At 40.6% G+C, this 21974-nt stretch overlaps 3 protein-coding genes across 13 annotated transcripts in view; 2 read left to right on the forward strand and 1 right to left on the reverse strand.

The window, feature by feature from the left end:
* The first annotated feature begins 22 nt into the window (after positions 1-22).
* Positions 23-5377, forward strand: irf6 (interferon regulatory factor 6). The gene is made up of 8 exons (XM_023414094.2): positions 23-290; positions 639-817; positions 1562-1757; positions 1872-1970; positions 2119-2385; positions 3186-3578; positions 3739-3857; positions 4366-5377. Exons 2-8 carry the CDS (start codon positions 644-646, stop codon positions 4594-4596), a joined length of 1479 nt encoding a protein of 492 aa, XP_023269862.1. The 5' UTR covers positions 23-290; positions 639-643; the 3' UTR covers positions 4597-5377.
* Positions 5378-8288: 2911 nt separating this feature from the next.
* Positions 8289-16251, forward strand: eps8l3a (EPS8 signaling adaptor L3a). Of its 4 annotated transcripts, none has more exons than XM_023414090.2 (20): positions 8289-8442; positions 9236-9322; positions 9434-9507; positions 9598-9662; positions 9764-9922; positions 10136-10285; positions 10387-10451; positions 10536-10660; positions 10778-10959; positions 11131-11236; positions 11317-11390; positions 11506-11580; positions 12000-12145; positions 12313-12457; positions 12603-12646; positions 12729-12825; positions 12947-13051; positions 13498-13580; positions 15544-15676; positions 15789-16251. In XM_023414090.2, exons 2-20 carry the CDS (start codon positions 9258-9260, stop codon positions 15798-15800), a joined length of 1905 nt encoding a protein of 634 aa, XP_023269858.1. In that variant the 5' UTR covers positions 8289-8442; positions 9236-9257; the 3' UTR covers positions 15801-16251. The 4 variants fall into 4 exon arrangements, with proteins under 4 accessions (XP_023269858.1, XP_023269860.1, XP_023269859.1 ...); XM_023414092.2 differs by having other exon boundaries at positions 10539-10660; XM_023414091.2 differs by having other exon boundaries at positions 9245-9322.
* The window catches only part of ampd2a (adenosine monophosphate deaminase 2a), a 32343-nt gene continuing 26554 nt past the window's right edge, over positions 16186-21974 (reverse strand). For all 8 annotated transcript variants that reach the window (XM_087176010.1, XM_023414086.2, XM_087176009.1 and 5 more), the window contains 4 exons: positions 21827-21947; positions 20876-21049; positions 20629-20739; positions 16186-20418 (listed from right to left, as the gene is read on the reverse strand). In XM_087176010.1, the coding sequence (XP_087032136.1) occupies positions 20203-20418; positions 20629-20739; positions 20876-21049; positions 21827-21947 (622 nt within the window). In that variant the 3' untranslated portion in view covers positions 16186-20202. The remainder of the gene's footprint in view (positions 20419-20628; positions 20740-20875; positions 21050-21826; positions 21948-21974) is intronic.

Below are 21974 nucleotides of genomic sequence, written 5' to 3' on the forward strand. Positions count from 1 at the left end.
GCTGCTCAGAAAAGGTGTGTCACCGGCGTGACGTCACAGCCATACCTGAGTTTCGGTAAGGAAAGGGGAAAGACTGAGCCGAGTGGAAAACATCAGCTCCGCCCGGGTCGTTCGAGATCAAACTTTTCTCCGGTTGTTATCGACCAGCTTCGTCGAGGTGATTATCGGTGATCGTTGTTTAGAGGGAGTCTGCAGGGAGCTTTGGATTTGCAGAGGAAACAGTTTTATCCCCAGCTGCTGGTTAGCAGGCCGAGAAGAAAATACTCCTCCAACTTCCTGGTTCGCCACAGGTATGTCAGTCGTTGTTAAGTTCCGTGTCTGGATGCTTTGTTTATTTGAGTTTTGAACTGATCCAACTGTTATTCCCACGTTTAAATATAAGGTGACCGATTACGTGAGGTCCAAGCTGCAAGTAACGGGGTAATGGGGTTAATAGATCAGTTGAAGGCCAGCTCGGCTGACAGGGTGAAGCCATGCAGCTTGAAAATGTTCGGAAAATCCGGACCTGCAGGATTTAGGTGAACGCTGCTGCAGCCCTGTTTGTCACTGAGTGTGTTCCTGTGTATTCCTGGCAGCTGCTGTGGGAAGACTCAGATCTGAGCTCACTGTGGACCGACTGGTTTGTGCTCTCTTTGCAGTCAGGATGTCAGTCACCCCTCGACGTGTCCGCCTGAAGCCCTGGCTGGTCGCTCAGGTGGACAGCGGGCGATACCCGGGTCTGGTGTGGATTGACCGTGAGGCCATGCGCTTCAGGATTCCATGGAAACACGCGACACGACACACACCCCAGCACGAGGATGAGGACACCATATTTAAGGTTAAGACACAAAGTAGCATCAACAGATGTCCTGATAACAAAAACATATAGACGGGTGTATGGAAAGTGTTTGTTTACTCTAAATCAGCTGGTAGACATTGTAAACACGCACCTCTGGCACAGACAGGTGGTGTGACTCTCAAATTCTTATAGTCCATATTTTTTCATCCCACCTTTAAGCAAGTCTCATGCTGGTTTGTGCGTGATAAATATGCTTTTAAAAAGCATGTCTCTGTAGCAACTTCTGGTTTTGCAACCCACTTACATAAGGTTGTGCTTCCAGCATTAGGAAAGATTGGTGCGAGCCGCGAATTTGAGTTGCTTCTATTAATGATAGACATTAAAGACAGTGATGATTGGACATTTTGTATCAAGAGATTGTGCATTCATTGTGTCAGTGCCTCCAGTTTTTTTCCCATGTGCCTGTACACCCGCCAAACTATGTGGAAAAAAACTAGTAAAAATTTGTGCAACATTTACAAAAGCTAGAACAAAGAACATTTTGCATTTGCTTTATTGGAAAGGAAGTCTTTAGAAGTGACCCTTAAACTTTCTACATCTATACCATTGTGCATTTCTTTGGACAGATACCCCACACAATGCATCAACATACTTTAACAAAAGACAATACACACACACACACACACACACACACACACACACGTGGATCCTGTGTAGACATATAAAGATGTGAAAAGAGGATTTGGATATTGATACCTCCACTCCGTGTGAATGTTCCTCCAGGCGTGGGCTGTGGAGACGGGGAAGTTCCAGGAGGGAGTCGATGAACCTGATCCTGCAAAGTGGAAAGCACAGCTTCGATGCGCCCTGAACAAAAGCCGAGAATTCAACCTCATCTACGATGGCACCAAAGAGGTCCCCATGAATCCTCTGAAGATATATGACGTCTGCGACATCCCGCAGCCACTCAGTAACCAAGGTAAAAAATATATGACTGACTTCTTCATCCTCAGTGAATCCTTACACATTTTCCTTCATTTTATTTTCATTTCACAGGATTTACCATATTTTAATATTGTTTCTCACCCAACAGGCTCTTCAGACGCTGGTTCTTGGACTCCGCATGAAGAAGACGGTATTGAGGAAGATGTCCCAAATACACCAGAGTCTCTTCCTCCATACCCATCCAATGGTGAATGGCATCTCCTCTTATTTATATTTTTGATTTCCTGGCATTAAATTTAAAAAAAAAAAAAAAAAAAAAAAAAAAAAAAAAAGAGCAAAGCACAGAGATACAGTTAAATTGCATTTACCAACCATTGAATTCTTCTCTCTTGTAGGCACCAGCCCCTCTCCTCTGATCCTGTGGTCTCCTATGGGCTCAGACTCATCCATGCAGCCTCCAAGTTGTCCCCCTTCAAATGAGGCCTGGCCCAAAGAGGAACCTGTCAAAACCTGGCCCAAAGAGGAGCCTGTGGATGTGGAGATGCATCCCACACCCCTGGCCGACATGCCGCCTGCTCCTCTGCCTGATCCCATCATGCAGCCCCCTCCTCTACCCGACGCCTTGTTTGCCTCTCCAGAGACGTGGATTAGTTCCCTCCCGAGTAAGTACGGGCTTCTTCTAGTGCCGTTAAAAAAAAAAAAAGAAGCAGAAATCCACTGATCACGAGACAGTTCACACAAAAGCACCAATTTACTGTTTCTTGTTTCCCAGAGTGCAGTCAGTAGATTGAGACAGATATAGTGCAATAGGCTGAGGTGTGGGGTTACCTGCTGAAGTGCTCTGTTTCCTTTACTCAAATGACCAAAATACAACATGAAAAGCTGAAAATGGTCACCTGTCTCTAAACTGAAAGACCGTTATTTTCAACACTTTTAACTCTGCACAGAGATAGAAAGCAGGTACGCTGCTGCTGTGCTAAAAGGTTTTCCTTAAGAGATACAGCTGGCGATATTATAATCATTTATTGTTGTTAGCAAATCCAGTGGAAAAAAAACCACAACCAACAACAGGTTAGTCTGTGGCGCCGCACCCGCTGAAGATGTAAAACTTTGAAAATGCACTACAAATTCATTCAGTTTCATTGTTTCCTGAAACAGCTTTATAGCAACCGCTACTCTGACAGCAGTAAATGGAGCATTTGTTGGGGACTGTTTTCAGCTGTGGGTTTGGTGTTCTAGTGTTTACAGCTACAGGGTGACTTACTCTTATTTTAAATAGTTTGAATAGTCTGTGGCACAGAGGAGTGAGCTGCAAAACCATTACGTTATTTATTTTTGATTAATTAATTTGTTTACAATAAGAAAATTATAGAATATCACCAGACGTTTTGTTTTTTTTAATTAAACTTCAATTAATTCAACTCAACATACTAATATATGTCTGCACTTGTCTGTGTCTCAGTGACAGACCTGGAGGTTCAGTTTCAGTACAGAGGGAAGGAAATGTGCCCCACAGCGACCGTCAGTAACCCGCAGGGCTGCAGGCTGTTTTACGGAGACCTCGGCCCCATGGTCAACCAGGAAGAGCTGTTTGGGCCGGTGAACCTGGAACAGTTACGCTTTCCGACCACAGAGCACATCACCAATGACAAGCAGAGGGTCTTCACTAACCGCCTGCTGGATGTGATGGACAGGGGTCTAATCCTGGAGGTTAGTGGTCACGATATCTATGCAGTCCGCCTCTGCCAGTGTAAGGTGTACTGGTCCGGTCCCTGTGCTCCAAATCCAGCTGCACCGAATCTTATAGAGCGACAGAGGAGGGTCAAACTCTTTTGCCTGGAGTCTTTTCTCAGCGGTAAGTAGAACATTCACTGTATCATTCTGTAATTAGATATACATAGTTAAACAAACTTGTGTTCTACTTAGATTGTAATTAAATCAAAGTCCTCTACTTTTTTTGGAAAATGCATCTACTGTGGGAATGAATAATATATATCTCTTTGCATGTTGTGCAGGTGTGATCGCCCACCAGCGTGGCCAGACACCAACCCCCCCTCACTTTGAAATCAGTCTGTGTTTTGGAGAGGAGTGGCCTGATGGTAGGCCCAGAGAGAGGAAGCTTATCATGGTTCAGGTGAGAAATATTGACATATTTTGTAACAAGATTATTTGTGGTCGTCAAGGGCCAATACAAGCCAGCAGATCTGGGGTTACACGCTTTAACCGATACCTGTGTGTCATCAAACTTTTATCTCTGGCTGGATAAAGAAAACAGAGATTCAGTTTACAGTTATTTCAAACAAAGAAAGAAAAGCATCAAATCTTCACACTGAAGAAGCTGTAACAGGAGCATAATTGTTTTTAATAAAAAAATAAATAAAAAAAAGTGCTTAAGCTAATAAGCAGTTATCAAAATAGTTGATTAACTAATAACTTCTTGTTTCATCTCTAAACTACATAGAAATATTTTACTACATGACAAATGAAAATTAAAGAAACAAGCAGAAAGTCGGTTCTTAAACATTTTTCTCCAGCTACAATTCATGAATCCTTTTTTTTTCCCAGCATTTCTCTTGATTGTAGCGAATCTGAATGTTGCTGTGGCTCATTGTTCCCTGTCCTGTCCCTCCTCTGTCCTGCAGGTCATTCCCGTGGTGGCCCGTATGATAAGCGAGATGTTTTCTGGAGACAACACGCGATCCTTTGACAGTGGCAGCGTTCGCCTGCAGATTTCAATCCCAGATATCAAAGACAACATAGTGACCCACCTCAAGCAGCTGTACTGCCTGCTACAGACCCACCAGGGCCAGGACGGCTGGGCGTTGCCCCCGGGGTCAGGCCTGAACATCGTCCAGGCCCTGCAGGCACAGTGAAGCAGCCCACACTGTTAACATGTGTCTCTGTTTGTTTAACACTTCTACTGAGAGTTAGCTATTGGTAGCAAAGAAGTACTTATGTGTAACCTTACTTAGACGTGTGCACCGTATAGTGTAGGATTCATTTGCTTTTCAGCTTTTCTTTTGTATGACTGTGACGATGCTTTTCTGCATATAGAAGCGTGCTTTATTCTGCATTATGTGTGCAGGAACCGTAGAGACATGTGGTGCCTGCATGGGCCAAAGTCCCGCTTGCTGCAAGGGAATATTTAACATAGTTAATGAGTTACAGAAATTGCCCTCTGCGTTATTTATCTAAAATGAGTCAGTGCCTACCAAACTTCCCCAGAATTCCTTTTATCTTTTGACCTTTACATATTTTAAAGCAACACGTATATCGAGGGGATTTGTATATTTTAGAAAAATATAGGAAAATGTGAATGAATCAGTCCAGTGGTTCCCAGCTGTTTGAGACTATTATCCTGTGTGCACATGGAATTAGGTCTTTCAAAATGACCGACAGAAAGTCTTCCACGCAGTTTCGTCTTCAGTCATTTTATTTTTACATTTATAGTGTAGGATATTTTTGTATTCATATCTTTGATTTTAAGCCATTTACTGTATCCAGGCAGCCAAACAACATTCAGCTACATGGGTCTGTTTAAGTATGGATGCCACTGCACTTTGGGGTGCTGAATTATGTTTTATGGCTAGTTGAATGTAAGTGCATTTATCCTGTGATTGTTTGTTTATTTTATCAATAAAAACACCAAAGCAACCTTTTGAGTTTATGAATTAATTTATTCATTACAAACACTGCGAGCTGTTGTTTTGAACAGTGCAATATTATTTTCCCGGTTAACTTTTGTGACCTCATACCTTCTCAGCAGCTGTGCTCCAGCTCTGCAGGTGCTGCAAGGTGACAGATTATGGAGTTGACTGCAGCTCTGCTTTTTCTGAATGTGCCAATGCGACATGGCTGACCTCTAGTGGTTTTGCCTGTGATCAGTGCGATGTGTAGTCCAGGAGAGATCCAGGCCCTGAAGCTCCAAAGTCAGAGTTGTTTGTTAGTTGCATTCATGTGATTTTCCAGCCTTCTGACAATAAATGCTAAACAATACGTGCCCGCAGCAGCTCCTTGACTCCAGAGTTTATCAAACAGACATGAAAATGAAAATTGAAATCATATATTTACTGAAGTTATGATTTCATACCGATTGATCAATTCTTTGAGTATCATAAATACTCTTTATACTTAACACTGGCAGATATGTTAGCTACAGTAGATCCTAAGGTAAACACAGCACAACACCACAAAGTCCAGCATTCAAAGTGTTCATTCAGTAAGAGGAAATAATTACTAACAAAATTTTCTTAAAGTATCAGAAGTGCTCATTCGCATTAGCACCTTTAATCTTTTGGCTGGTAACATTGGAGATACTTTCAACCATTGTTCATATTGTCTGGTATTTCTGTTTAATGAAAAATGCCACATTTTGTCTGTTCTTATAAATTAAAATCTTATCAAATCAAATATATTTAGCAACTTAAAAGTACAGTATTGTATTTTGAGGTAACATTAAAATATTCACTAATTAAATTACAACTACCTGCAAACTGTAACTGCGGTAGCTGCAGTCACTGATGTATTTAGTGCTTTCCATTACTTGGCAGGCAGGATTGCTGTAATTTGTGTGGGTTGCTATTGGGCCATCGCTTCTGTTGTTTTCTTTTAATGGATGATGTGAATCTAAAACAAGCTCTCATCACCACAGTGTATTTAAATCCAATGATGATAAGGTGAGCCCTGTTGTTCTCAATTTCACAGTGAGAACTGTGAAATCCTTATGAGCTGAATATGGTCATGTTGTTATCTGTGTGTTCATTACATCACTAAGGAATTCACTTTGGTTAATGTTTGGCCATGTGATTTGACATAAAATTTAAGTGGCTGCTGGTTTTATTGTGGAGCCAAGGCAGCAAAGTGGACTGACACTTATTTAACGATACTCTGAGTATCTGTATCAGTTTCTGAGGAATTCGAAGATCGATAGAGGAAATGCTGATAAAGATCTTCAGAGCTACAACTTGGCAACACTGATGAGATTTCATATTTCCATTCATATTCTCTAGCTTCTTCAGTATAGACCCCATGTTTATGCAGTATACATTCGACAAGTATTTTACCAGGAACACATGTACACCTATTTGTATTCATGCAGTTATCCAATCAGCCAATCATGTGATGGCAGTGTGGTAAGCAAGCAAGAAAAACTTTATGTATGTATTTCATTCCAGGTGGAAGCACAATGTGCTGCACAAAGCATGAATTATCAAGGAAGTTGCAACCACAAAAACTATATGGATAGTTTAGAGATAAAACATTAGACACAAATTAAAAACACATAAATGACACGTATGAATTAAAAGCCAGTAAGAAAATAAAAATTATTAAGACCAACAACCGATCAGTAAAAAAGCTGTGTAAAATAAAACTGTTAAAAAGTAGAAATAAAATGTGATTTATAAAATAATAAAAAGCCCAATAAAAATAAGACATATAAAACCAACAACAGGTATAAAATAAAATGTTAAATTAAGACCAGCAAACCAGACTACTGGAAATCGTGGCTAGAAAGGAATGTTTTCAGTTTAGATTTAAAAGATAAAGGTAGTGGAAAAACTCATGCAGATAGAGGTCAGGAGGTTCATTTAAGGTTCAAACATCAGAATGGATGGAAAATGTGACTGTGCTACAACTGTTGGTGGCACACAGGCCGAATTAACTATTTCTGAAACTCCTGGGATTTTCACACATGACAGTCTGTAGAGTTTAGTAGAGGTGGTCTGATGAATCTGGATCTCTGCTGAGGCACACAGATGGTTGGGGCAACATTTGGCCTCAACAATATGAAACTGGGAGCCGAGCTGCCTTGCGTCAACAGTCCAGGCTCGTGGTGGTGGCGGTGTAATAGTGTGGGGAATGTTTACCTGGCACACTTTTGGCTCTTTAATGCCAATCAATCATTGTTTAAATGCCACAGCCTTTAGTTGTTTTAGTTTTGTTGCTCACCAAGTGCTTCCCTTTATGGCCTCAATCTAACATCTTCTAATGGTTACTCCCAGAATGATAATGCACCACGTCACAAAGCTAAAGTCGTGAAAGAAATGTTTCCAACATCTTGTTGAATCAATGCCACGAAGAAATGAGGCTATTTTGAGAGCGAAGGGAAGCCCCACCCAGTATTATTATAGTTCTCCTAATAAACTGCTGAGTGAGTGTATGTGGAATTGAAAGCAGATAAAATTGGGTGTGGAATAGAGATGAAGCTGACTTTAGCAGATATTTAAAAAATTATATTTTAAAAGTACAACAAGTACAAATAAAATTCATTATGTTGTTGGCAAACTGTGGTAGAACTTGGATATTTTTAAGCCTTAACTATTTACATGAGGAAAAAAAAAAAAAAAAGAGTTGGGACATTGTGGCTTAATAGTCATGAATGGAAAAATGATAAAATGCTAATAGGATACACAAGCTCTCCTTTATAGCCCTGGAAACCTTTAAGGTTTTACAGGGTAAAGCGATTTCCTCCATATCTGGTAACCTTTGCTCAGATGGGATGCCGCACCAAAGACCACACACCCTCAAATGAGTCGGGTCAGTATTGCACAGATCGTTATGCTACAGACAGTGGACTTTGTCCTTCTCCTTTATGAGGAAGTCTTGGGTGTATAATGTCGCTGACCGAAGTGCAGGATTAAAATGTCAGTTGTATTTGTACTGAGGCATTAATAATACAGCAGGACGCAACAGCAACATTCAACTGCCAGACATCATAGGTAAGAACATCTGACAACCTCCACAGTAAAGTGAAGACTGTATGTTGTTATTTGTGTAAGTAATCTGTACTGAAGGCCAGCTCAGAGTCCAGGTGTCATTTAAGACAATTTTAACAAAACCCACATTAACATCATTTTTTTCCCATATTCCTCATACTAAAATATCTTATAGTTTTAATGCTAAGATAACACACCTGTTGGATTCAAAAAAATTTTACCAGTTATATACTGTGTTTGTGTTTTAACTCCGTCATCTTATTGTATTGTATTGTATTCTCACACATCATTTGCCTATGTTCACACACTTTTCTAATATAATGGTGTCAGCAAACCTCTCTTTAAAATAGCTCTGTATTCTTTACTTTACATTGAAATATCATAACATTGCCATAAAGATCTTGTTCCGATGATCACATGCTGTGTTGCTAGGTGAAAATATCTAGTTCACTCACTTACTTAATTAAATCAGTTCAATTCAATTCAATTCAATTCAATTCAATTCAATTCAATTCAATTCAAAGTGGAAATAGCCATTGCCAAAGCAAGTGTGAAATAACAACAAAAAAATCACATAACGAAGAACAAAAAGACTCGAACTTCTAACGTGTAAAAAGTTGTGTTTCTCCATAACTTTGAGAAAGGGTTTTGTGGTTGAGGTTTTGTGACGTCAGCTTTGCAGCCTTAGATACAAAATAATAAAACTAATTATTCATAGATTTATTTCAGATACAAGTTGCTGACTCAGCTCATCCCACTGATAATTCACATTATCGTGTCATATGTGATACTGCAGCTGTGTCAGCTCAGCACTGAGGATGTTCGGGCGTAACAGTCCCTTTGGCAACGAAACCAGCAGCTATGCAGGATCAATTCAGTCAAAGTATGTACTTCACAGTTTTATGTGATTGGTCCATCGATTGATTGATTGTTTGTTTCATTCACATATTTATTCATCCGCAGATGATCATTACTGTAATTTCTTTTGCAACAGTGGTTATTCCACCATGGATGAGGTTTCATCACAGGTCTCAGGTCTGTCGAGGCTGAGTGCAAAGTCAGTTTACTGTAAGTCAGCACTGCTGTACTTAACATGTGATTACAGCTGCTGGGTTTAATGTCATGAATAATACCGAGCTCCGCTTCATGTGTTGACAGTGCAAAGGCAGGAGTACGCAGTGTCTATAAACAAGATGATGAACAAATTTCAGTACAGAGTGGAGGTAATCACAAGTACCCTCATCTTTATCCATACAAACGTGACCCATTCTGAATCATGCCATGTATAATATTGTTTTTTTTTAAAAATGCAAATGTGTTACAGCACTTGTTCACTTGTGACCTGGATGGGAAGGATTTGAAAAATGTAGGTGACTGTGTGGAGCGTCTGAAGCTGCTGGACGGGATGGGTCGTGTGTGGGGTCAGAACATGCAGCTGGAGGTGCGGGGTGTCAACCTGCTGCTGACAGACACCGAAACCAAGGTAAACAGCATGAGACCTCTACGGGAGTGGTCTCTTATAGATTGCCTCCATCGACAGGGAATGAAGGTTACTGAATGGTTTAATGAGTATGAAAAATTTGCTAGACAGACACTCATACTCCGTGTTTGTCAAAAAAAAAAAAAGAATAACAAAAAATATTAAAATCCATATTTAAGTTTGAATAAAACTCATACTGGTGGGTCTTTTTTTCAGGAGGAGCTGGAGTCCATGGCCCTCAGCGACATCCTGGAGCTAAAGGCTGTGCTGGACACCGGAGTGTTTAACTCCCTGCTCACTATGTCAGTGCAACCCGGGAGAAAAAAGACCACCACTGTCTTCATGTTCCAGTGCGAGGAAGTCAGGGTGAGGACAAACCCGTGGAAATGGCTGTTAATATGATTGATAAGGGAAAGAAATGAGTGAGTGAATGGTTTTCTTTTTGTTGTTGTTGTTGTTATTTCTAGGCTGACTACATTCAAAGGGATCTGTCACGAGCAGTGTCACGCAGGCGAGAAGATCCAAGCTTCAGGTAAGAAGCTGCAGTAACGTCACCGAGCACAAACTGAGTACCGGCAGCTTTACTGATTTCTGATTCTCACACTTTTTGAAACAGCAGAGTGGGACTTATAGCTGCTCATGAAGGACTGAAAAACCATCGTAATGCTGCGACAACCCCTGAACCCAAAGAGCAGAGCCCTGCACTTCACCCAGTGCCCCTGTGGACGTCTCCTGACTATGGTGAGGCGGTAACAGGACACGTACTGTACGACTGCTGCTCTGATTATTAATGAAGGAGTCAAAATCAGCACAAATCTTTCCATTCTTTTTTTTTATTATTATCATTATTTTTTACAGAAGAGGATGACATGAGCGACGATGAGCCTGAACTGCTTGTACCTCAGGAAGAAGAGGAGGAGGATGAGGAGGAGCAGGGGGGTTCACCTTCTAGAGAGGAGGTGCCATCACCACAGCCCCCCAGCATTGAAGAAAAACACTTGCCTCCTCCACGCCAGTACACAGAGCTGAACAGGAGTGTGGTTAGTGTCATTCATATACCCACGAGACAGGAAACGTGACAGTTGTATTTCTTTGATCTGATCTTTTTGTAAAGAAAACATGTTTAATACCATTTAAGAGAAGAAGAATATGGAAATTATTTTCTTTCTTCCTTCCTTTCTTCCTTCCTTCCTTCCTTCCTTCCTTCACAGGATATCTTGAATCATATTCTAACTGACATTGAAATCTTCATGGGACAAGTAGCTGCAGTAGCAGCTAAAAATGCAAAGAAAAAGAAGAAGAAGAAGAAAGGAAAAGGTAATTTGAGGCAGATATATGTGTTGGGTGCATTCTCTCTTTTGTTGTAAATGCTTCATCTTGTATACACTTTTTTATAGTCATGGACGACATGCCCTCTACAGAAGAATTTGCAGGATGTCTCCATAAAATCAAATGTGGTTTCAACCTTCTGGTATGTGTCTTTAATCACATTCACATACTGTCATCATCATCATGGCCGGCGTTGTCCCTGTTCACTCCGTGATGAACAGCTTGTGTAACAGTGTTGCTGCTGTGTGTTGTGACAGGGCGAGCTCAATGGCAGGATTAATAATCCCAGTGCTGCTGAATTTGTTCACTCCCTCTTCTCCACATTAGCATTCGTAAGTCAGCGCTTCTCTTAAATTTGAATAAGTAACTTGGAGCACACATAATGGCACATGTGTGATTTAGCTCATTCTTATAGCTATATTTTGTACTCCTACACCTATTTACCTTTTGATTGTTGAATTAGTGCCATTTCATTCTATTTTTTTTATTTTACTTTATTTTTCTTTATAATAAATTGATTAGATTAATAGATTATATATTTGTTGTAAAATCAGCTGTTTATGAGGACATCTTGGCTCATGCTTAATTAGTTGACCATAATGTCTGTGTTGTTGGAGCTGTAATCCAGTGTGCTTACTTTTCCCTTTCTGCTCATATTACACTAAATATTCAGCCTTGCACCTTCCTCTTACTGGGAGTCCACACTGCACTTACTGTTGTTAGAAGACTGATAATCATTTTTACTCACCAGGTCATAACTCACTGTCCTGAACATCTGCCGCCCAGCATTGTGGCTCCATTGCTGACGCCTCAGTGTATCCGTCTCATGAGTGAAGAGGCGTCCTCAGAGGAGGACCGGCTGTGGCAGTCTCTCGGAGACGCCTGGAACATCCCCAGGTGGGACAGTGTTGGACTTAATAAGTTATTGCTTTTACTATGTGCAAACTCTGATTATACCTCTGCTTGATTTTGACTTTTGCATTTTTTTTTATAAGTCAGACTGCTGTGCGTATGTAGTAAAGCTCCAGGATGATAATCACATGTGATTTTGACAATATTACCAGTACCAAATGGCCGGAGGATGACGAGGACATCCCAACATACACTCTGGAGTTCTCTGACGGCTGGCAGCCGCCTGAGGTAACTGCAGCACCTGCACTCAGTGAACCTGTGAGCAGACAGGAGACTCCACAACATGCACACGGCCAGGTAAACATTCACTTCAAACATTCAGTATGACACCAGTACAGACAGACAGGTAGTCTGTGAGCACCATGACTCTCCACAGGATCTTAATTCAAGCTGAAGTTAGTATAAAAACAACATAACAATACCATTTACTGTTTCTGTGTAGACTTCAGCCAAGTGGACACCACCACATCGTCCACAAAAAGCACGGTATGCACAAGCATACAAAGTATAATTAAGCATAATGGGAACATACACCTAAAGGTTCTAAGTTTTTGATGCGTTTTTTCAGCTCAGGTGAGTCAGAACCACGTCGCATGTGTGTCATGTACGACTTCGTTTCAAGAAACCACAGAGAGCTCACCGTCAGAAAAGGAGAAATAGTCGAGGTGAGTTTTAGTGACATGACCCAACTACTCTTTCTGTTCTTTTTTATAACGAGTGGCATCCAGTTAGAAAGTCCCATAATTCCTCTATACCATGACTAGTCTGTGCTTTATCCATCTACAGCTGCTAGACACAGCGAAGCAGTGGTGGAAAGTGAGGAACAACACGGGGGAGGAGGGCTTCGTACCCAATAATGTCCTGGAGGCTCATGACGAACAACCTGAGGAGGTACGTACCACAAAGCAAAAAATATTGGAGCATCACACAAAGAATGAAATAGACTTAGAATAGACTTTTTCTCAAATTGCCCCATTAAAACTGCATTTCTGTAAATGGAGCAGTTACTTCTTACACATTATGCTTTTGTGTGATTATGTGTCACTTTTCAGTGATTTTGACCTTTTGGCTGACATTTACCTGAGTAAATTAAAGTGGAAGTCACGGTGAAATTAGAGTCACAGCTGCAGCAAGAAAAAAAAAAAAGCAAAACTGCCTGCTGATATGACCAGAGTGATTACGTAATGTAAAATTTGACTCACTCAGTATGTTTGGAAGCTTTAATTAAACTAAATCATTTTGCAAACCAAAACACAGCACTGTAACATTGTATACTAAGGCTTATCAATAATAATAATAATAAAACTCTTGTTATCATTATCATACCATTTTGTCAGCGACATGAACTTCCTGTCCTAACGAAGAAGTCCAAGCCTGCAGAAGTGAGAGCCTGGCTGGAAGACAAAGACTTTAGTAAAATGTAAGTACACAGTTATTAAATTTAATATTAATGAATAAGACGAATAGCAGAGTGCAAACAATTGTTATCTGTTATAGTTATGACTTCCATCAGTCTATAAAGATGCATGTACATCTATGACTGAATTTTGAAAATAATCGGATCAGCTGCTTTATAAAAATGCACGATGATGTAATTTCCACTAACAGTATGTTTCTGTTTCTCCTCACTCCCTTGGATCAGAGGCATTCAGACTGAAACAAGATTGTAAGAAGTGTAATATATAGAAAGCCCTGCTTTAGGGTGTGAGTCCCCATAACAACACCACAAAGTCTAAGTGTTGTGTTGCAGTTGTTTCTTGTGTTTTTGCATTGTATTGGTGCACTCCACTGGTCTGACACACAGAGAGCAGGGAGTGCTACACAGCCAGTAAAAACTGTTGTATGTTTTTATAATGATCTTATCTGGGCTCGGGTTTCAGACTAAACTTTTAAAAGTGTTACAAACTGGAGGTGTGAGGTTTGAAAGAGGTGGGCATTTCAAGGCAGGGACAGTCTAATGAAACATGCTATTGTGTTGCATTATGGGAAATGTAGGATCCAGTGTTTTTGGAGCTTGACACATACTCAGGACTGAGAGCCAGGATATCTGGACCTCTGCTGCAACAATTTAGTCTTAGAGCCGTGATGTTTTGGGGCTGTCGCTGGGCAACACGGACTTTCAACTCCCTCCAAAGATTTTCTATGGGGTTGAGATCTGGAGACTGGCTAGGCCACTCCAGGACCTTGAAATGCTTCTTACGAAGCCACTCCTTCGTTGCCCGGGCGGTGTGTTTGGGATCATTGTCATGCTGAAAGACCCAGCCACGTTTCATCTTCAATGCCCTTGCTGATGGAAGGAGATTTTCACTCAAACTCTCTTTCCTTTACACGAATCAGTCGTCCTGGTCCCTTTGCAGAAAAACAGCCTCAAAGCATGATGTTTCCACCCCCATGCCTCACAGTAGGTATGGTGTTCTTTGGATGCAACTCAGCATTCTTTCTCCTCCAAACACGACAAGTTGAGTTTTTACCAAAAAAAAGTTCTATTTTGGTTTCATCTGACCAAATAACAGTCTCCCAATCCTCTTCTGGATCATCCAAATGCTCTCTAGCAAACTTCAGACAGGCCTGGACATGTACTGGCTCTCGCAGGGGGACACATCTGGCACTGCAGGATTTGAGTCCCTGGCGGCGTAGTGTGTTACTGATGGTGGCCTTTGTTACTTTGGTCCCAGCTCTCTGCAGGTCATTCATTAGGTCCGCTCGTGTTCTGGGATTTTTGCTCACCGTTCTTGTGATCATTTTGACCCCACGGGGTGAGATCTTGCGTGGAGCCCCAGATCGAGGGAAATTATCAGTGGTCTTGTATGTCTTCCATTTAATAATTGCTCCCACAGTTGATTTCTTCACACCAAGCTGCTTACCTATTGCAGATTCAGTCTTCCCAGCCTGGTGCAGGTCTACAATTTTGTTTCTGGTGTCCTTTGACAGCTGTTTGGTCTTGGCCATAGTGGAGTTTGGAGTGTGACTGTTTGAGGTTGTGGACAGGTGTCTTTTATACTGATAACAAGTTCAAACAGGTGCCATTAATACAAGTAACGAGTGGAGGACAGAGGAGCTTCTTAAAGATGAAGTTACAGGTCTGTGAGAGCCAGAAATCTTGCTTGTTTGTAGGTGACCAAATACTTATTTTACCGTGGAATTTACCAATTAATTCATTAAAAATCCTACAATGTGATTTCCTGGATTCTTTCCCCCCATTCTGTCTCTCATAGTTGAAGTGTACCTATGATGAAAATTACAGGCCTCTCTCATCTTTTTAAGTGGGAGAACTTGCACAATTGGTGGCTGACTAAATACTTTTTTGCCCCACTGTAACACTTTTCCACCTTAAAATGAACCCCAGTATTGAGTGATCAGTATTACTTATATATCTCTTGCAGCACTGTACGCTGCCTGGGCGTGCTGAGCGGATCTACTCTCCTGGGGATGACCAGAGAGGAACTGAAGACGGTGTGTCCTGAAGAAGGAGGACGAGTCTTCTTCCAGTTACAAGCAGTCAAGTCTGCCTTGGCTGTAAGTTACAGAACACAGTGCAGTGTCATTTGTCTGTGCCGTCAGTCTTGAGATTTGTTATTATTCATATTATGATTTATATCTCTGTTTGTTTTGTGTTTCAACACTGCAGGCTGCCAATTAAGTGAGACCAACTGGAGAATCGAAGGAGGAGGAATCATGGACCAAAACAGGTCACCAGTGGTTAGATACTGTAAGCCTTCAGCTAATATTACAGAATAAAAATGAGATTAGGTTTATAGTGTGTTTGATATAAAAAAATATATAGTATCCTCTGAAACCTTTAGTCACATTTACAAGAAATATGCTACATACTGTATCAAATAACTTAAATATCATTTCGAAATATACATTAGTAAAGTTGTGTGGTATCATTCAGATATGTCAACATGCAATAAAATCAATGTGTAGAATCAAGTGTAAATGAAAGTACAGCAGACAACATAGCCAGTAGTACTGTGCTAATGATGTGTAACAATGTGAATTGTAACAAAACCAGGAGCCTAATGTATGTGGTCATTATGTAATCTGTAAATAAACATGCTTTATTTCATTGTTCAGACATTACACATGAACTTTATCAGAAGCATTTGAATCTGTAAAACACTGACAATCCATTTCAGACAATAATATGGCTACAGATCAATGGACACAAAATATAGGCAAAATTAAAAATTAAAAATTAAAAAAACCCATGTCAAAAAAGTGACAAGACTGTGTAAAAACAAAGATACTAGAAAAAATATCAGCTGAACACAAACATAACCTGTGAGTGTGAGCATCAGAATATTTGTAATTAATACACTGTGACATTAAAACACACAAATAAATCAAGCTGAATGTCTTAACAACAGAACATATTCATATAGATAGTAGACTATTAATCTGTGAATATTATATTTGAATAACTGGTGTGTTTTTGTGTTGGCATCCAAACAAACTGCTCAGAGAACTCTACAGTATCTTTAAATGGTTTCTACTCTTCTTTTCTCTTGGGAATTGCTTCTCCTGTGCCATTATTTACTGAGATAAATCAATTAGCTAATTGACAGAAAAATAATCAGCAACAATTGTGATGATTTCTTGATCTTTTTACATAATTTTTGAAGAATTCACAGGTTCAAGCTTCTCAAACGTAAAGATTTGTTGTTGTATCTTTGTTTGCTACCATGGTACACCAGGTGTTTGGACTCTTGGTTGGAGAAAACAATCTGATTACATCACCTCACAGCACTGGGAGTTATAACAGGCATTTTCCACTATTTTCTAATTTTATACACCAAGCGATTTATCGAGAAAATAATCAGTGGATTAGTCAGTACTGAAAATAATGATTAGTGTCAGCTAAGCTGTTGCTGAGGACAACACAGAGATTTAATTATCAATTATCATTATCAGAGATTAGTATTTGTGAGGTAGGGCGCACTATGCTGTGAGTGCACAGATGAGTAGCTCTGTGGTGACTGTAAAAGACAACCATGAAGTCGACATAGATACAGTGAACTACAAGTTGTGAAGCTGAATGGACGGAAAAGGTTCGGGTCAGATCCTATTTGTCTTTTAGAGATAAAATCACAACAGGGAAAACTGTCATCGAAAATCTATTTCCATAATTACCTTACAAAATGTTATAAAGTAGTCAACGAGGTGGTTGTTAAACATTGCAGCTAGTGAATGGAGAAATATACTTAATATACTGTGTGCTTCAGCCACCTGATTGGACTGATGTATCAGGACAAGTCAGTGTAGCTCACAGTCCGTCAGTAGATCAGCCCAAGTGAAAAGGACTAAAGTTCTCACAGACATGGTTGAAATGATTGTTTGCATTCAACAAAAAAATGAAAAAGTCAACTGCCTTGATGTAGAATAAGGTTTAGTTTGTGTTTGTGTGTTTCTGTGTGTGTGTGTGTATGTGTGTGTGTGTGTGTGTGTGTAGGGGTCAGTGTCTGGCTGGCTACTGTAGAGACAACTTTTGGTTTTAAAGTCAGAGGTATCAATCGTGTACCTTTCTATCATGAATGGTACAGGTCTACCACAACAACTACCAGTAATAAAAATTAAACATGAGGGGAAACAGTTACTATAATATTAAATCGGCAGAACTTACACTAAGTGTTGTATCCAATTCCTTTAACAAATTAAAAAGGCTAACGACAATAAAACGGCATTGAAAAAAACTATCAACGGCAACAAAACTAAGTGTTAAACCTTGACATCAATATATTGCGAATATAAAATTTCTTATCTCTATATCGCCATTAAAAAAATACACTTTATACATGAAATCCAAGAATCACACATATTCCACCATGTTCAGCGCACAACGCCAGTGCATCCCCTGAACACTTAGAAGCTACTGTATCTCATCTTTCATCTTAATCATCTCTAAAGCAAACGTGTATATATCATAAAACATTACAGGTGGTTATTCAGATAGAGGCCCACATTTCCTGATTCATTATTTTCTAGTCTTGGCGTCATATATTACTCGACAGTAGCGTCCAGGAATAAGAAGAATGCTCACAGTTGATGGGAGGTTGGACAGTGTCCAGTGGCAGGTAGAGTGGTCTGAAAACATGAAGAGTTAACGATACAAAAATCTGAGATGTGTGATCCCAGCTTTAAATCAGATTTGGGGGCGAGTTAAAAACAAATGCTACAAGAACCATGTGACGGTCTCAACCATGTCCCAGCATGGTTTGTTCATGTCTACATGGTGAACAATGCTGAGTTCAATTGTGTTTGCTGTAATATTCACTGCAAACAGATTTCTGACTCGGAAGCTGGTGGGCAGCCCTGAATTAGTTAAGATGCTTTACATAACAGCTTGTGGTAAACGACTCATTCTCTCCTGTCGTCCACTATTCATGCAGACATGCAAAAAAAAAAAAAAAGAAGCACTTATGAGCAGAGAACTAGAAACAAATCAACTTTCCTCCTCAAGTGAAGGCCAAGGTAAAAGTTATTTTACACCAAGCATGCAGCTAGGTGGTTTCAGTTCCATCTGCGTGATTATTACAACAGCGCAGAGGCCTACTGTATATGAGTGAGGAAAAATATATGCAATACTTGTTGCGTGATAAAGAGCAAACCTTTATACATGTAAACAGTTTGGAGAAACATGGGCATGCAGTGCCCAAAAGCTAAAAATGAAAAGGCACTGTGAAATCTTGGCTTGGTGCATATGTACAGTGCACTGCATGCAAAGGGAAAAAAACTCCACGGCTTTCTAGTTCATTCACTGGGGAAGGAATGAGTGTGAGCAGGACCCTCGGAGGGACAGAGGGCCCATGTCTTCATGGCCACAGTGAGGTAAAGGTGAGGGCTTTCTCCTTGGGCGATGCTGAATTCATTCACACTAACTTGTGCTCAAGTTACAATCTACAATACACATTTCCCCTTTATATCTCTCTCAGAAAATATCAAAACAAAAAAGATTTTCTTACTGGGACTCAATTCTTTTGCAGCTAAAAGTAGTTTGCTTCATGGAATGTTTGCTGTCGACTGCAGAAAGTCTGCTTCTGTCTTCACTTGATTGTTATGGAGTTTCTCTCTTTTCTGTTAATGTAGGAGCTGATCGAAATCACGGAAGAACGATTCTGTGTGTGCAATTTGGCGAACAAATGATCTGAAACCACACCAAGCACCATGCATGGCTGATATTCAGCACTGCAGCAGTCAGACTGAAGCTATCGCCTCTTGTTACAGGACTGATTTAGTCTCTTCAAGCTTTAAGCCGCCTGACAAAGTTTGTTGTGTAGGTTTGTCCCACCTTCACAAACAACCTCAGCATTATTCCAATAAAGCTGCATCTGTAGTCATTCTAAGTTTGTATAATGAAGATGATAGAAACACTAAGGTTATTTAAGCAGCATGACTGTACAGTGGAAGATAAGCAACATTCAGAACAGGTTTGCTGTTAGGAAAGTTTACATGTGCAGGTTATCTGTGTTTCTGTAAATACGACAGAGATAATATAATATCTCTGATGAAAACTTTTCAGTGAATGACAGGAAATGTTGCAGGGATCATTTGTTGGCTGCAGCAGGACAGGATGGACAGCCTGACTCATGGACTGGATGGAGAAATAAAGAGAGCATTGTCGTCGTGGGTCTGGTGACGTAAACACTGGCTTCTAGTGTTTCCCTGCTGGTGCATCTGCTAACCATCATCATGCTGACTCAGATTGAACATTACAGGGATACTAAAAAAAGAGCTGGGGAGAACCTCAAATTAAACATTTTAACAATAATATGGATGTAATGTATTTTCCTGCAACATAAAAATGATTTGGACACAAGAAGTTGAAGGATGTCGAAGCTCAAGTGCTCTGGCAGCACTGTATCCTTGGCTTTTTGATAACAGTGCAGCTGTCAGTGTGCGGCATACTTCTATAGTGATGGTTGGTGGTGTTTATACTTTATGTAAAATGAACAGCAGAATTACTCTCGCACCATGCCTGTTCAGTGTCATGCTAGGTGGACCACAGGGTTGTGGGTTTACAGGATGAGACAGGATGACAGTATTCAGCGCTGTCCTGGCAGAGGGCCCATGGACAGAGAGTCCTCCTCATCAATAGTGTCCAGCTCCTCTGTGCGCACGGCATGAGTGATGAGATTAAGCTCCTCAGAGAGCGTCTCGCTGCGGTATGCCACACGGATATCAGGGACGTTGGTGCGACGGATGTCGTTGCTTTCAGGACCCTCCTTGGAATAACTGGGGCCCAACCAGTAACTTTTGGCCTGGAATCAGGAGAAGCTACGTGAGTGGGAAGCTCAGATACAAGTGAAATATAGAACAAAAACAAGCATCTGAAAACTACTGGACGAGTTTTTAGCAAAGTAAGTAAATTTTGAGGAGTGTGTCTTGTGTCTTGCTAAAAAAAAGTCATGTTAATAAAAAGTACATATATGATTAAATACACAAAATAAGAGGCGCTACTAACGGGTTACCTTGTGTGAAAACCCACTCATGAGGACACTGTTTCTTGCCAGCTCACACATGTCACAGGAACTCAGTTTCCACACCTGAGTAGCAATGCTGTATTCCTCCATCAGAGGCTCCTGGGCACAAACACACACACACACACACACACACACACACACACACACACACCAGGACGTAATGTAATTTCAACCACATCACTCTGATGATCTTTTTGCAATTTTGCACATTCAGACAAACCTGCTTCATACTGACCTTAGTGAAGTGGAACTGAAGGGGATCATCAGTGGACAGAGAGACCATGAGGCCTCTGGACAGGTACTCCGGCAGTGGGTTGCGATGGTAACTGAGGAACAGGCTGTTGTTACTCAGTGGTGACATGGCAATGCCAATTTGAGCCAGGTAGTAAAGATACTGCAGCACTGGAGCCTGACAGATATCAAAGAGAGAGAGTGAGACAGAGAGACAGACACACAGGTAAATATAGCTGCAAGCACCAGTCACAAGTTGATATAGAACATCTTTGTCGCAGACTTCTGAACAGCAGCAGCAGACTGGCAGCGTTGTAGCTGTGCTCTGCTGCATGACTGAGCACAGCAGCAGGCCACCTGTCACATACACTAAACAGTATTCTTCTTCTATCCCAGGGGGGACACAGGACCATAACCAGAACTTCTTACCTTGGTCTTCTTTTATATTATGGTTTGGATGATTTTAACAGTTTTATTATGTAATGTTGTTTGATGTTGTTTATATCTATGGTTTCATTTTGCTGGTATTTGTATATATGTGTTTTTGTTATCAGCCCTGGTTGATAAGGATGAGAGCATGGAAATTTCCATGTTCAGTTTTTGTGGATAAACAAACTGAATCTTGAATCTCTATCTCTCTCGTAATTTCACCAGTGACGCCAGGGGGACCCAAAAATAAAAAGTCGTTTCTCAAAACATAATTTAGTCCAATCCAGTTCATTTATCACTAAAACCTGGAGTGATAAATGTGAGTAATACATTAAAAAAGGGGTTTAATTAACTGCTCTTTGACAGTCTCAACAAACATATATATATATGTCACCCATTAATATAGTACAAGAGGTGAAATTCAACAAACATGAAAGCCCGCCAAATTAGTTTTAGAACACAATTCAAATGTTAGACAGCCAGAATGTGTAGTCTTTCAGCACGATCCAGTGTGTCCTGCCTTCACCTTTCTGAGCAGCAGCCCATGGGAGATGTTCTCTGATAACATGAAACCTGACACCAGGTGGTGGATTGGCCCCGCCTCCCCACAGTGAGGTCGCAGGACAAATGTATGGAATCCTCGACGCCTGTGTCAAACAAACAACAACATTAAA

This window comes from Seriola lalandi, unplaced genomic scaffold (assembly GCF_002814215.2).
Source record: "Seriola lalandi dorsalis isolate HSWRI2012SDOR001 ecotype SW California unplaced genomic scaffold, Sedor1 jcf7180002054522, whole genome shotgun sequence".
Classification (NCBI taxonomy): Eukaryota; Metazoa; Chordata; class Actinopteri; order Carangiformes; family Carangidae; genus Seriola; species Seriola lalandi.

Coding starts and splice junctions, on each gene's coding strand:
- eps8l3a (XM_023414090.2), top strand. CDS start 9,258: ATGTTCGGGCGTAACAGTCCCTTTGGCAACGAAACCAGCAGCTATGCA. Junction 10,661..10,777: donor GTGGACGTCTCCTGACTATG/GTGAGGCGGTAA, acceptor TATTTTTTACAG/AAGAGGATGACATGAGCGAC. Junction 11,237..11,316: donor GAAGAAGAAGAAAGGAAAAG/GTAATTTGAGGC, acceptor ACTTTTTTATAG/TCATGGACGACATGCCCTCT.
- irf6 (XM_023414094.2), top strand. CDS start 644: ATGTCAGTCACCCCTCGACGTGTCCGCCTGAAGCCCTGGCTGGTCGCT. Junction 818..1,561: donor ATGAGGACACCATATTTAAG/GTTAAGACACAA, acceptor ATGTTCCTCCAG/GCGTGGGCTGTGGAGACGGG. Junction 3,858..4,365: donor GGAAGCTTATCATGGTTCAG/GTGAGAAATATT, acceptor TCTGTCCTGCAG/GTCATTCCCGTGGTGGCCCG.